The 16,812-nt window shown below is 30.4% G+C and overlaps 1 protein-coding gene across 5 annotated transcripts in view; it reads right to left on the bottom strand.

Annotated features, from left to right (window-relative positions):
- Positions 1–16,812, bottom strand: part of LOC140449774 (uncharacterized) — a 170,672-nt gene that overhangs the window by 72,486 nt on the left and 81,374 nt on the right. For all 5 annotated transcript variants that reach the window (XM_072543116.1, XM_072543141.1, XM_072543131.1 and 2 more), the window contains exon 4: positions 9,171–9,869. In XM_072543116.1, the coding sequence (XP_072399217.1) occupies positions 9,171–9,869 (699 nt within the window). The remainder of the gene's footprint in view (positions 1–9,170; positions 9,870–16,812) is intronic.

Below are 16,812 nucleotides of genomic sequence, written 5' to 3'. Positions count from 1 at the left end.
TATTCAAACGAACTCTTCTTAGGTTCCTCTAGGCTAAGAATTTGTAAAACAATGTTTTTAAACACCCTTGGTGTGAAGGACTGGGTCATTAAGAAATGGGCCAAGATCGGACCAGAGGAAAATGTGACTGTGCAAACTCATCAAAATTCTGGTAATAATAATGGTGTGAAACAGCTTCAAATATTCTTTGATTCTCTACCAAAACTTGAATCGCACTATTATAGAGCTACTTAGCTACTTCGTCAACACTTTACCTGGAACCTATGTGGACTAGTAAAAGCCAACTGTACAAGTTCTACAAATCCGATTTTTGCATAAATTAAAATAAGAAAGCGGTATCAATAGCTACTTTTTACAAAGTATTTGAAAAAATACACTTTCTCTGTATAGACCAAAAAAAGATCTGTGCGATACATGTGTGTCCTTTCAAATAGGGAATATTTCAGAAGATTCCTACAATACGCATGACAAATATAAAAAAGAAGCAAGAGTTGAAAAAGATAATGATAAAGAGTCCCATAATACAGTGTTTACTATGGATCTTCAATCAGTATTGCTTTGTCCTAAATCAAATTTATCCAGCCTCTATTACAAACCAAACTAATTGTGCATAACTTCACAATTTATGATATTAAACGTCAAAAAGGCTTCTGCTACCTGTGGAACGAATCGGAAGGAGGGCTCACAAGTAATGAGTTTACGAGTATTATTATTCATTTCCTAAACCAGCAGGTACAGTTTTATAACTTGACAGAGAAAAGCACTGAGGACACTGAAATCATATTATGGAGTGATGCTTACGGGTACCAAAACCATAACTCAACGTTATCAAATGGTTTATTAAACTTTGCCTTAGATACTGGGTTAACGGTAACTCAAAAGTATTTACAAAAAGGTCACACCCAGATGGAGGTGGACAGTGTCCACTCTGTCATTGAGAGGCAAATTCAAAATAAAAAAATTAACATTCCAGCAGATTATGTATCCATCTGTAAAACTGCTTGCCACAAAAGTCCTTATAATGTCGAATATCTAACGCACGATTTCTTCAAAAAATATGATCACCTCCAGTTCGTTAAATCAAAAAATGTTAATTTACTACTTTTACTTAATTTTCTACTTACTTTTGTATTAAAATAAACCTGTTTCTGTAAGAGTTATTATTAGTTTTATTGCTTTAAAAGAACACGTATCTCCAAATTATAGACAAATTTTACTAAGAAAAATACCTCCCTTATTTTGTTTTTAATGACTAAGGGCCGATTGATCGAATGCAAATCAAAACTCGATTGTAATTTAATATTTAATTACAATCAAATACGTCACAGCAGCTGTCAAAATTATTAAGATTGTTTATTATTATTATTGATTTGCAAATAAAAACATGAAATTAACATCAGAAAGAGTTTAATTATGGTTTATTTTAAATTAAAACTTAAAATATTAAAATTAAATAAAATAAATCAGTCAACATAACCTCAAAATGTGACGTATTTGATTTTAATTAAATAGTTGATTACAATTAAGTTTTGATTAGCGTTCGAACAATCGGCCCTTAATATAATTAGAAGTCAAAGTGCATTCTCCCGCTCTACATTATTTTTGGTAAAAACTTTATACTAGGTTCATTTATTCTTTAATATTCGCCTTGTAATTAAAAGAAAACAGTTTTCAGTGTTTCCTGAAAAGTTTTACCGATAGGTGTTACGCAGTTTGCGAATTAAGCCGACGTATACCTGGCCATAGTGACAAAATTATCATGATCAGACTTTGTAGATACTGTAGAGCTAAACTCTAAATATGGTCTAAGATGTAAATGATAAAGCGTATTTAACGGTAGTACCTAAAGTAGATAAAACTATTTAAGAGTTTAAGGCGTCTATTCTACTAGAGTCATGGAATTGAAAGAAGCTGTTATCAAATTGGGTAGAATTTTGGTATCACAATGCATTTCTATACCGTCGATTTGTGTTCTGTTGACAATGAATAGACATAAAAAGTGAAGGCTATTCTGATAGAATTTTATAACGTTTTTATAACAAAAGGACAAAGGCAAAACAAGTATAGTTCTTATATAATTAACATCAGAGATACTAAACTGATCAGACAACAATCGAGAAGACTTGCGTTTGCAAAACGAGATGAAGTTGAAGAAATTATTAAAAATATGAGTTAAAAATTTCTTGAACCATAATAGGTTGTGGACGTCATCTGTAGTCCTGGTAAAGAAGAATAATGTTCCACGCAATTTGTACTGCTGCCAGTTGTATGCGGTAACAAAATATAATAGTTACCTCTTGTTCAGAGTAGACCATACATTGGATACCATCTCAGGATCCTGTTGATTCTCTACGCTCAATTTAGAAACTGGATACTAACAAGTCGAAATGGAGGCAAGTGATTAAGAGTAAATTTCTTTCCTGTTATGCTTTTTCTATATAGTAGTCTAGTCGTTTCTATATAGTAGGTCTATATAGTAATTACTCCCTATATATTTGAGAAGCTAATGGAGGCAGTTTTGGGAGAGTTAACTTAACAAAAATTTGAGTTTATATTGCGTAATTGTAATTGAAAGACTATTCGATAAATACTTCTGACCATCTGGGACCTAGATACAGACCTAAAATACTCTTAAAGGCAGACATCTGCCTACAGAAAGAGTGGGGCAGATGAAATACACAACTCAGGCTACAGAGTTACATCTGGCACACAGACGGGTCTAAAACTACTATATAGGGCTCTACTGTTTTGACGGAAGTGTTAACATTTCTATTCCACTAGTAGAATACACTTCTCTATTCCTGGCAGAGATTTATGCACTCTTACATTAAGAGAAATTGCAAGAGAAATTAACATAAGTACTTTTGAACTTATCCGATCAATATATATATATATATATATATATATGTATATATATATATATATATATATATATATATGTATATATTATTGTGATATTTAAAGTCTTGGTGCGCCAAGCAATAATTAGCTAATTAATTTTTTTGATTAATTAAAATTATTTAAATGATATGATTATGACTCTATCACAATTTTTAATTCTTTTATCTCAGGGTTAAATTCGTGCTTCAATATCGAGGCTATTACATGTGAAAGGTAAGGTCCAGAGAATACCGGAATAATAAAAAACACATATGATCTAACACTATATATTGAAATAAAAATAATGAAATAATTCACACTCAAAGGTTTTCAATAAACAAATCTCATATAAGGATTCTCAAAATTTTGTTCTCCGTACGTGAACAATCAAAATTAATGGTACAAACAATATTAATTGAAATCTCAAAATCCCAAACTATTCTAACTCTCCTAATCAAAATCCTTTCAAAATTTATATCCTTTCTCAATTACGTGTAAAAATTTTGTTATCAATAAAAGAAAAAAACTGCAGAAACAAAAATATCTCTCTCTGATGATGAGTGGTCCAAATCCTTGTTCCTTGTAGACTATATTATCTCCTCTCAACCGCTCCCTATGTAAACCGCAATCTTACACAGATTGTTGCAAGTATATCGTCCTTAATGATCTCCTTCAAAAGCACAAATCATTCAAATTATGATAGCCTTTCTCCTCTCGATAAACTGAATCTCTCGTTGGCCCGAGTGAAAAATGACTCTTGGAATATCTTCTCTTTACGATAAACTGAATCTCTCGTTGGCCTGAACAGTGACTCTTGGAATATAAGTAGAGAAATATGACTTACAATATTTTGCTGCTTCAGCTTCTGTCAGATACACTAACTCCACAAAAACTCACTAACATTCCACTACTGCTTGCTACATTTCAGGAACCGCCAGAGAACAATCACCGTTCCTCTTACAGACTTGGAAACCAACTGATCTATCTTTTCTCTCTCCTCAATCTCGCTAAACTTTTTCCTACATACTTATCCCACCTTTTTCAATCTCCGCCAATCAAAACTCGTCACAATTCCCCCATTTTTTCATTTCGATAACAAACAAATTTTTTACCTATAATTATAAATTTCCTAAAACTTATTTACAAATAATATTTTTCTATAATTCTTAAAAACTAACCAAAAACCTCTTTCTATAATCCCTTCTATTGTCTTTAATCACTGCATTAATGTATTTCAATTGTCTTTGGGATTTCACTTAAAATTATGCGGGTCACTCAAGTATAACAAAGAAATAATTTATGCAAAGCTTACATTTTGTTTATTACAGGTAATTCAAGAAATTAATAACTCTCCTTCTTCGAAATGTTTGTTGGATATTATCCTACTTATCTGAATTATTTTAATGTTTTTTGAACTTTGAAATATTTTAAACAAACCAATATTTTTCTCGATTTTACATATCATAACAATATATATATATATATATATATATATATATATATATATATATATATATATATATATAGTAAACTCTTAAATATTGGGGAAATCTGCAAGAAATACTCTAATGTGTATCAATTGTTTCGCCGAACGTTTTCGCCAAAGAGAATTAATTTGGCTTCTTCAGGGCTGAAAGAGAATAAATTATAATTAGCTACCATATATTATCTATTAAAACATTATTGATCTTACCGTAACTTAGAATTGTAGAGTTAGAATATTAAAAAACTTTGCTAGTAACATAGTGGTGTTTTTTGTTACTATGTGCAAAAAAAGTTTTTTATAAGGATTGAAATGTATGGTAGCTTCGAACTTGACACGTAAAGGCTTACCCAAGGTTAATCGAAAAACCCAATGCAACTACATTTAAAAGGAGGTAATTCTTTGAAATGTCGGCAATAACTAAATTTTTGATTTTTAGATAGTTAAAAGTGAGGTTCTGTTTAAGCCAGAACGCAAGCGCTGACAACTTCATTATTAGTTCGTATGAATCTTTATGTCGTTAAGGTTCATTGGACTAGGCTAATCAATGGTATCCCCAACTGTCCGGAGCTTTTAGAGAAAATTAAATTAAGCATATCTGTTAAGTAATTGAAACATGATGATTTATTTTTCATTACATCTCATTCAACACATTATGACTAATACACTCCTATTGATAAAATATTTGAGTTCATTAACATTTTGTCTTAGCCGATATTTTTGAATAAAAAACAGTTAGTGTTAAGAAATATTGCGAAAATTTGATGTGTTTTTATAACATAAGAAAATACTATGTCACGTATTCTTATATACATACTTTAAACCTATAACGGATTGTGAGTTGAAGACTTATTTTCCTAACATTTATGAATATGTACTTACACCAGCAACCTTTCCATCATTATATATTTTAATGTTTATCATATTTACTATGTTCTAGGACAATATCTCTATTGTAACTATTATGTTTATATGAGATTAAGCCACAATTATTGGTTGTAATCAAAATCACACTTTTAACAACTAATGTTTTGACGTTTAAATACTGGAATATATACTGGAATATAATTTAAATTTTTGTTTTTTAATATATCATGAAGAATTAATTTCTAAAGATTGTCTTTGTACGGATTTGTTGTGTCTCCGGTAGCTATATTGTAGTCACGGTAATGTCACTTTGTTTAAGCCATTTTTTCTGTTAATTAAGTTACTTGTATCTACTGTATTCATTTAATATTAGTCTGTTACTGATAAATAGAAATATGTAAAATGCATTTATATTGTACTACTACTACTACTACTACTACTAAGGATTTCCACAGTTTTCACTGTCTTCCTTCACTCAACCGTTTTCTCCAATTTTCCCTGTCATTCCAGTCTCCATCTCGCAGGGTTCTTTTCTCCATAGCCTCGTCGATTTCATCTCTGAATGACCCATTTATATTGTTAAAGTGAAAATGAAAACTTAAGAATCGTCAGTGGAGCTTATTTAATTTGTTTAACTATTTTGATTTTAAAATGCCGAAAATAACTAACGTCGGTATTTGGATTAAACCTGACAAAGAGATATCTATGGATATATAATATATATCTAACTGTAGATATTTATCTTAAAAAAATCTATTATATATTGCTTGCGAAAAGAAATTTCAGATAGATCAATATGTTAGAACTGCATCACATTTAGCCAAAAAAAGACAAAATTCAATCTAGAGAAAAATATCAAGATTCGGTTTCTGAGTCTTTCTGGTCAAGTTCGAGAGAAGGAAACGAACAAGATACTTTTAACGAAGACTGGTACCGTACATCTTTTCAAATATATCGCTTTCAAAATTATCCAATAAAAACTTAAAAAATATTGTAAATTAAACATTCCAAGTGAAAGGACTATAAAGAGAAACAATGTCAACTCGTTGTACCTTTCAGTAATAGATAATATAAAAACTAGTATTAGTGACAATTACTTCTACGTGTGTGTTGATGAAACCACTGATTCGTCAGGAAGATATATCGCTCATTTAATGATTGGTGTTCTAGGGGATTAGATCTTACCAAAATCCTATTTCATACAAGCAATTGGAAAAAACCTACAACTCTGCAACAATACCACTTTTCGTACAAGAAGAAATATAATTTTTTTTCCCTGCAGCTGTTCCTAGCCATAAATTATTGCTTTTTTTCCGATTCTGCACCATAATATGACCAAGGCAGGACAAAATTTAAAAATATATTATACCAACTTAATACACGTTGCGGAAGAAATTAGAAAAAAGTTTATTTTTGTAAACTCTCTGATATCAAGCATGAAAAAGTATTCCTCAAATCTCCTATAACAATTCAACTTAAAGAAATGCTTTCGAATGTTCCAGTTTTACCAGAATCCGTTCTAACACGATGGGGAACATGGCTGGAAGCCTTTTTTTCTATATTTCAGAATATTTCGTATATTTAAAAAATATAACTGACGCTTTAACGGATGAAAGTTCCCAATCTCTTCTAGATGCTAAATATTTTTTTAAAACAACGTTCTTCAGCAGCAACTTTCATTCATTAAATAAAATTTTAGTTTACTTTAAAAAACTATTACTAAATTAGAATCTTCAAAGTTGTCCTTGGTACAAAGCACAGCCTTAATTAAAGAAATTAGATCAGCTTGTCAAAATGTTAAATATGACACTGGAAAAGTTATTTTTGAAAAATTTGAAACAATAATTCAAAAAACAATGGTTTTTAGAAACATACTGAGGTAGCTGACGTTCTTGTTGGTAATTTTTGCGAAGAGATAGATTTAAAACCAAATATTTTGTGAATTTAACATATGCTTCCATTACATCCATTGGTGTAAAAGAAGTTTCTCAATTTACAAATACACTCGCGATCATAAAATCCGGGTCACCTTGAAAATCACCGATATTTCATTTTTAACGAGCTTTATCGTAAATAATAATAACGCAAATACAAACTAATGCATGTTTCTGAGAATTGTTGCGGTTTCCTTTGTAACAAAAAATTCCAATAGTGCCGATTTCGCGGTAAAGTGCACACTTCCCAAAATGAACGCTACCTGCTAACTCCGCTTGTTTTAAATGTCTCGTTTGTACTTCGACTTTCTGTTCAAATGCAACGGACAAACGTTTATTATTGCCACCATTAGTGTTTATTAGTGCCATTATTAGTGTTTATTTTTTAACAAAAATGCCTTTGACTGTTGTTGAAACGGCACAAATTGTTGCACTTGTGGAAGACGGTCACACTAAACGGCAAGTCGCAAGAACTGTTGGCGTAAGCCTTTCTACGGTTCAACGAGTGCTTCAACGCTTTCAGGAGGCAAGTTTGCTAACCAGGCGACCTGGCTCTGGACGAAGAAGAACGACCAAGGCACTAGATGACCGTTTCTTTGTGTTTCAGGCTTTACGAAACCGAATCTTAACTGCGGTTATGCATCAAAATCGTCTAGAAGAAGTACGAAATCGCAATTTTAGTGTTGCAACAGTCAGAAGAAGACTTCGTTCTTCTTGACTATCTTCTCGGGTAATGGCTAGAGGACCGCCACTTCGTCGGGTGCCTCGAGTTGCACGACTAGATTTTGCTCAACAATACGCGCATTGGGGAATTAACGATTGTAGCAAAGTGTTATTCTCAGATGAATCCCGTTTCTGCCTAACTGGATCCGATAGACATGTAAGAGTTTGGAGGAGAACCAGTGAACGATTTTCACAAGCTTGCATTGCTCCAAGAATGCCATTTGGTGGAGGCTCGGTCATGGCTTGGGGAGGTATATCTTCCGACTTCCACACAGAATTACCCTTCATCGAAAATGGGTCCCTAACTGCACGAAGGTACATTACGGAGATTCCGGAAGAACATGTTATGCCCAACATGGCAGGGCTTGGAGAAAACGCCGTTTTTATGCAGGACAACGTGCGACCGCACGTTGCCAGGATCAGTATGTAATACTTGGACGAAGTTGGAATTACGAGGGTACCCTGGCCAGCTAGGTCTCCGGACCTGAATCCCATCGAACATCTCTGGGACGATTTGAAAAAACGTATTCAAACCCATAAACCTCCTCCTAACAACGCACAGGAGCTTAAGGATCTGTTAGTGAGAGAGTGGAATAACATACCACAACATGTAATCCGGAGAAAAATTGAGAGTATGCCCCGTCATCTGCAATAGGTTATTAGAGCAAGGGGAGGCAATACACGATATTAGTCATTGAAATTTCACTGATTTTTTACCACGTTCTGTATTTTCCATTTTTGTTCGTATGTCTATTTTATCAACAATTTGATTTGTTTTCTGTTTTTTTCAATAAAAACAAGAAAAAACCATTTTTTTTTCTTTCAAAACAAACATCGATGACAAATAAAAAATACATTAGCCAAAAAAAAAGGTTATTACTGCACCAGAGGCAAAAATATTTAAGAAACTTGAAATTTTCAAGATGACCCGGATTTTATGATCGCGAGTGTATATGTACACAGATAGAAGCCTTAAGTTGTTATTGGAAAATTTTGAAAAACATTTGTACTACTTTCAATACAATTAATTAGTACATTATAATTACCTACTTCGTTTTTAAATTTATTTATATTGTTTTTTAATTATTAAAATAAATATTAATTAATATACCATTATTAAATATATGTTTTCATTGACATTAGGTATATTGCATAAAAAACGGCATATTTATGCTCATATTTTTCACTTTTTTTGCATATTAAGAATCAATATCTAAATTATGCAACATTTAAAGGGGATCAAAGAAATCTTTTAAATAATTTGACAAACTTTCATGACTTACCTGTCCATTTCTGGAGTAGATATTTATCTCCTCAGTGCATCTTCGAATAGCCTCGTTTTTCTCTGCATACTGGTCCAAATCAGATAATATTTCCTTTAGGGAGTTTCTGATGTTCCCGTCTTTAATTTCAGATTTATTTCCATTCTGTTGGCTATGTACAGGTGAAAACAGCGAATTGATATCTAACGGAGCTAACGGCTGGACTGGTGTGTAACCCAAAGTTTCAAATATATTTGACTGTGTAGTCGTAGATACTTCAGACGACAACCTCAGTTCTGGAAAATGTGGTATTTGTGTTACCTTTGGAACCTCCGAGATTTTTGGAACTTGTGGCATTCTAGGAGGTTCGTATGATAAGGGTAACTCTGGTTCGGTATTTGATTCTTGTTCTATTGGTATTTCGTACTCTTTATTTTGTTGTTCAATGGCAGTTGGTGAATCTATCTTCAATTCAGGTATTACCAACTTTCTCTCACTTGTTGGTGCTATATTAGCTTGTTCGTCTTGGTTGTGAGAATTTTCTGACTTCTGTAAACTGGAATTTGCTTGTTTCACTAGCTCAAAGGATTGGGGTAAATCAAACTGCAATGGTGCAAATGGCTGCAGAGGTTCAAATGTTTTAATGGGTCCTACACGATCGTATCCTAAATTAGAAAGGGGAACTGAAGAGGCTTCTAAATTTGAATCAGTAGTTTCTTGCTAAAAATTAAATTTGAATTAGAGTCCAAATATTAAAATAAATTTTGTTTCTTTCGTTTTAAGCTTCAGAGAATAAAAAGCAAGTGTATACGTACTGTAAAAGTTTGAGTAAATCTTTCATATGATATTAATCCATGTATTAAGGATGTCATATCATAAGATGAACCAAAGATACGTATTGTTAGTTTTTAACCAGTTTTATTCACTTAACATATCTGAAAACTGTGTTTTTTTAATATTGATTTTTACTTGTACATCTCGTATTTCAATGTATTTATTATTCAAAACCTTATTAAAAATTATACAGGGTTGTAATATTTTTTTATAGTTTTTTTTTCCATTTTCATGATAAACTTATAACAATCCTAGAAGCGGGCTTAGAGGATCAAGACTAAAGACCTAAGAATCATTTATAATATCTACTATAATCAAACTGCTAACATGAAGGTAGATGACTAGTGGACAGTGGCAACCTCGATATATCGAGGAATAAAGCAAGCGTGGATGTTGCCAACCGAGTTAAAGAAGATAAAGGCGTATTAATCAATAGATTTCATCTAAATAACATTAGATATGCTGACAACGTAGTACTTGTTACAGATAGTTTAGAAGTTTGACAAAAAAATTAACTGGCGACCTCCCTGTCTTATCATAGCCAGTTCATTCGCCATTTAATAACATTGCCAAATCAATGAAAATCTAATGCGCCGTTTAAAAATTGCTGCAGTTGTTTAAGTGATTAAAATGTTTGTTCCATCTATGAGCCAATTACACAATTTCTTTCTTTTTACGTGTTCATTCCTTATTTAACCAAGAGAAGGCGCTACATTAGTCTAGAAGGCGCCTAGATTCTTCTGGAATTGTAAATTCTACTTTATGTAAGCGGGAAAACGTGATTAAGTATCAAATGTTGCATTACCCTGCTGTAGTAAAGTGGTGCATAAGTTGTTTGTATTACGATAGTTTTTCTTCTTTATTATTTTATTAGACATGGATAATTTTTTAAAAGATCGTTAAAATCGTCCACGTCTGGAAATGAATATAATAAAAGGAAAAACAGATTATACAGTAATGAATAACTTAAATATGGCTTAACAGTTATTTTTGGATTAGCGACAGTGAAGAAGTTTTGTCAAAAGAAAGTGTGAAGCCCTCGAAACTACTTCGGCATTTAAATAGTAAACATCCAGATAAAAAAAAGCAGCCTTTAAAATTCTTTGAATGTTGCAAATCGCGTTGTAAAAACCAGTTAGCTAGCTACATAAAATTGCTGAAGATTTGATTCTAGCTGCAGTTGTTAAGATGGTGGAAATAATAGTAGGTGAAGAAGAGGCTGCGCAAACAAAAACCATACCCCTTTCTAATAATACTACCCAAAGAAGAACAAGTGACACGGAATAAGATATTCGAAAACGAAATATTTTTCACACATATTTTCAACGTTGTCCAGTTCAGAGGACAGGGGAATGGGATAATCCCCAACAAGGTGAAAATTTAAAGAAAAAAATTGTTAATACATAAAAATATATTAGCTAATATTGAACTTAAATCACAGACAGACAAATTAAACCCAATAAACCCGCTAGTTTTATTAAGGGAACTATTAAGGTACTAAACATTAAGGGAACTTAATGCATATAAGTTATTACTTATGTCTTTTCTGTAATTTGGGTTTATCTTTTTTATGTCTTTTGGTTGGTATTTCATTGGAAGTTCTCCCTTAAGGCAAATTTTAGATCCGCCACTGGCCCAGTTTATAACATTCATAAGGTAAAATGACATCACAGAAGATATTTTATTTTGTTCTCCACTAGAAACGAATACTACTAAAAGTGTTTATTTGAAACTTTTATGCAAAGTATTTATCCAATATATATATATATATATATATATATATATATATATATATATATATATCCAAGTATATATATATATATATATATATATATATATATATATATATATATATATATATATATATATATATCCAAATACCATATTATGTATCGATAGGGCCAAGGCTATGATATGACATCGATATGGTCTTATTTTTAAATTGCAAGAAGTAATGCCAAATGCTAATCCCCATTAGCTTATAGAGCACCATTTTCACAATGTTTTTTCAGTGAACGTATCGTTTGATATTGTACGGGATAACTTAATTGGCTACATTTTCTGCCCCAGCCATTAAATGGACTTTCTTACACCAGTTTTATACAGGTTACAACAATAGGCAACAATAGATGAAACATATCCGAACCATTGGTTGGCTGAGGAGGACTCCAACATTGACCTCGTCGATCTCCAGAGTTAAATCCTTGTGATTTCTGTTTTTGGGGTTACCTTAAATCATTACAATCGTATTCAAATATCACCATAAGACACCATAAGAAATACACCTCAAATCTTTGAACGTGTACGGCAACCCATGACACGTAGGCTAGGTTTATGTATTTTGACTAGACGTAGAAATTTCCATCATCTATTACAAATCGTAATACATTTTACATCTTTACTGTTTTCCACTTAATTTATTTACAAAATTATAAATTCTGACGTTTATTTTTTTTTTCTGCAACTATTGGTTTTAAGAAAAAATTTAAGAATAAACAATAGTTTTGGAGAAAACAAGGATTTTAAGTTAATTTCTTTTCATGCAACTTCATCTCAAAAAAAGTTTTGATATGAAATAAAGTAAGGGTTGCTAATTTCACCCACGTACTATGTAACAGGAATATTGAAAAAGTACCCGAGGTTAGTCCTTTGCGAGTGCACGAATATTACAAGAATTTCAAGTTTTTAGCTTTACTGATATTTAAAATAATAAATAAAATCTCAATTTTAGTCACCACCTTTTAAGGATGCTAGTCACCACTTTTTTTAGGCTACTCACTAAAAACATGCTGAAGGGGTGGAATGACGAAATTTTTCTTATAGGAAAGACCCATCTTAATTTCATTCAAGCAATCACCTCCTGCATTTTGTCGCATAAATTTAGAAACACCCTGTATAATTATTCTAGTCGACAATGAGTTTGAGAAAATATGTAATAAACTTTATAAAAATTTTAATTTCATTATTTTTATCAGTGCATTAGCCATTGCTTAGTGCAAGATAGTAGATTAACGCGCCTTAAGGTTTTACTCAATTATTTCTTTGATTGTTTAATCGAGAACAAAACTGTCGTATTTATTTATATTTTTTTATTTCTTTACTATAACTATTAATGTAGTCCACTTTACCATTCTCGATTTTCCTTTTGCGTCTTTAGTTTTTTACTGTTTTAAACTTGCTTCTCTATTATTATGTGTAATTTACTCTTTTTTGTTTTAATATTAAGTTATTATTGTCTTTAACCTTACAGGCCAGTGAAATGACGCTTTTTCCTGACACTAAACCAGCCAGCCAAACGACAGTTATTTTGAGTAGTGTGTGATTTTTTGGACTTAAGTAGTTATTAACAAATTATTATAGGTCATTTAATATCAGCAAAAAGTGAAATATTTAAAACAAATTTGAAAGTTATAAACTTATGACATATTGTTACGATAAATATGAGTCATAAAACTGTAAACATATTATTTCTAATTCTATTCCATTCTAGCAAGTTCGCCGCTCAGCTGAAAAACCTGTCTGCCTTCCATCCTTTTCGAGAGGGTAGCCGTCGGAATTCGAAGGGATTCTCGATTAACGGTATTTTATATTTAAAGAGGGAATTTTGTTGCAAACAGTTGTAGTTCTAGTTCTAGTTTTGAATATCGAGTTTAAATTGTAAGCCGGAAATAAATATAAATAAATATTGTGAAATAAATTAGTGAATATTGTAATAAAGACTTTAATAAACTTGTAAGTTTAATAAATGTAGAACCTTTTATAATAAATAAAGACAATAAATTAGATTTAATAAAAATACTACAACATAAAAACTTCAAAATGGCTTTTTTTAAAAGCTTTTATACTTACTTGTTGCTTCGAAAATTGCAAAATAAGTCAGAAATTTTGATTTTTTATAAATATTAATAATTTTTTTAAAAATTAATTTGGAACCTTCCTATTACACGAAATGTTGGGTGTTAAGTTGGGTCTAGTGCTTAAAATATGATTAAAATTTAAAAGCGACCGATCAAATAGTTTAAAACTCGTGTTATTTATTTATCATAAGTCAAAAAATGATGAAGTTACAGTAATTCTACGGATGGCTTCTGAAAGAAGAAGGATCGTTCTATTAACTTAATGAAAAAATAAGAAAAAATGATTTTAAATATTGCAAAATGATTTTGAAAAAACTTTTGCTTAAAAACAATTCCAATAACTTTTTAACTGTTGCCTGCTGGAAAATACTTTTTTTTATATTTGGAAAGCTTGCATCTTTCTACAAATTAAAAAAAAAGAAAAAGCATGTATTAAAATTTAAAAGGGAAATTCCCAGTGGTTGGCTGTATACCGTAGTTTAAAAAAACTTCCAATGAAGTACAAACTTCTTTTTGTAAAATTGTATAAATTTTTTATTAAATTTTTTAAAAATTATCCAATATTTTTAGAACGTTTTCGACCATATCAGATCAATATCAGTGGCAAACCTACCAATAAGTATAACCACTTAAAAATGAAAACAAAAAGGTAAAATATTTACTATTAAATTGAAAATATGGTTACTACTTAATACGTTTATTTAGTAGTTTGATCTAGCCGTATAATGAGGTCAGATGACCCTTAAATTACATAATTTGAGTAACGAACATTATAATTCTTAAGATACTAGGTCAATGATAAAGGATTCCATTTTTTAAGGGAACGTACAATTTCTCAGTTCGAAAAGGGAGACCTTGCGCCGTAAGAGGTAACAATCAACTCTTAACAGAAGGAAGTTAAAGTAGTATTAACCATACTTTAAAGTTTTATTGTGCAAAATTCGAAATAGATTGCTTTTTAATGGAATCGTATACAAAGCTTCAAAATGTGGTCTTAAAATCGGCCGGATATGAAACTCGCAGGAGCGGTTGGAGGGAAAAGAGCTAATTGTATCACTGGTTCTTGTTTACGGATTTCAACGTTTCTTTTTTTAATTTGTATGTAATTTTAGCGTACAAACGTCGTAAATAATTTATTTATAATAGATTTTATGAAAAAAACAGATTATCCTCTTAAATTATTTTTAAAAATAGTATTGGTTTATGTATTGCTTTGGAAGTAAATAATGTCAAAGAAAAATTTGAGATTTTTCTCAATAGAAAAATTTTTTCAATTGAAAATTTTCCATGACAACCTATTTATTTATTTATTTATTTATTATTATTTATTCGTTCATTTTTTGCTTCTAAATTGCTTTTTGAGTTATTCTAAGAGGAAAGTTAGTCTTGTGTTTTTTTCGTAAAATACTTAAAAGTGAAAAAGTTTAAACAAAGTTTACTACGGAAAGCTGTTTTTTTATAGCAATTTTTCAACAAATAAAAATTTCATTTTTATTTGAAACCAAGCTATTCATCCATTTATAATAAGCAGGATTCCATGGTAAACTTTTTACTGTAATATTGCAGCATCATATTCTTTCGATTAAAATAAAATTCAGCTCATTAGAAATAAACAATGTGTTTCGAATGTTTCAAGCCTATATATTCCGAAAGGCAAGGATATATCAATTTATTTATGGATATTTTAAACTGACATTTGCACTATAAAATCAAAATTGAATTGCGCATCATTAAACTACTTGAGTTAAGCTTTAATCTCATATTTTTTGTATTTTCTTTTAATTTTATATCCAACCTGTTCAAAAATGGCCTCAAAAAAACTAAAATTTGATTTTTAGAGGTATTTTAGTTGTTTATTTACAATTTACGCTTAAGTAAGCATTTTACATAAAAATCACTAAAGTAACTTTTGTCTTCAAATAACGCAAATTATTTAAAAAATTGGTTTCGAAGTGAAAAAGTTAATATATAGGTTACCATGAATATTTTCGAATAACTTTTCAACATAGCATATTGGCGTCATAATATAACGATTACAAGTTTCAGCATGTGTGTATGAAATCAATATTTTTCGACAACAGCCACCCGCCTAGCATATTTAGCAAGAAATAAAATCTAGTTTATTTGAGATTATTTATTATTAATATTTGTGATCATTACCAAAGCAATACATAAACCAATACTATTTTTAGAACAAAAATGTTTTACAATAAACATTACCTAAAATAATATTAAAAAAAGAATCAAAAAAATTGAAAAAAAATTGTTTAAATAAATTAGATTTAGTTTATTTAACAATTTATTTAAATAATACATATTAGTAATTTACGCAAAAAGTAAATACAAATAAATAAACAAGAACCAGAGATACGGTTACCAGCTCCTTCCTCCTCCAACGCTCCCGCGACTTCGAGGCCGGCCGATTTTTTGAACCAAATTTTGAAGCTTGTTGGACGATTCCATTAAAAGGCAATATTTCTTGAATTTGGCACATTTTGCAAATAAGTAAAAAATTGAGTATTTATAAGTAAAAAACGTTTCTGCAAAATGATTTGGTATTATTTAAAATCATTTTTCTTATTAGTTCTTTTTTTTTCTTATTTAAAGTTGATAAAATGATCCTTTTTATTTCATAAGCTATCCATAGAATTATTGTAAATTCATCATTTTCTGACTTTATTGTTGCAAACAAATTTAATTTGGGGAAAGCAAATAAAATAACTTTTAAACAACTTGACCTATAGCTTTGAAATTTTGATCATATTTTAAGCACTACAAGACCTAACATTCCATGTTATATGAAGGTTTTAAATTAATTTTTTAAAAAGTTACTAATATTAATAAAAATCCGAAATTTCTGACTTATTTTGCAACCTTCTAAGCAAGAAATAAGTATAAAAACATTTAAAAATCGTCGTTTTGCAGGTTTTTATATTACTTATAAGTTTATTACCCTTAACTTTGTTTCAAAT

This window comes from Diabrotica undecimpunctata, chromosome 1 (genome assembly GCF_040954645.1).
Source record: "Diabrotica undecimpunctata isolate CICGRU chromosome 1, icDiaUnde3, whole genome shotgun sequence".
In the NCBI taxonomy this organism is placed as follows: Eukaryota; Metazoa; Arthropoda; class Insecta; order Coleoptera; family Chrysomelidae; genus Diabrotica; species Diabrotica undecimpunctata.
Note: the sequence above shows the minus strand (reverse complement) of the source record. Positions and strands in the feature narration are given on the sequence as shown.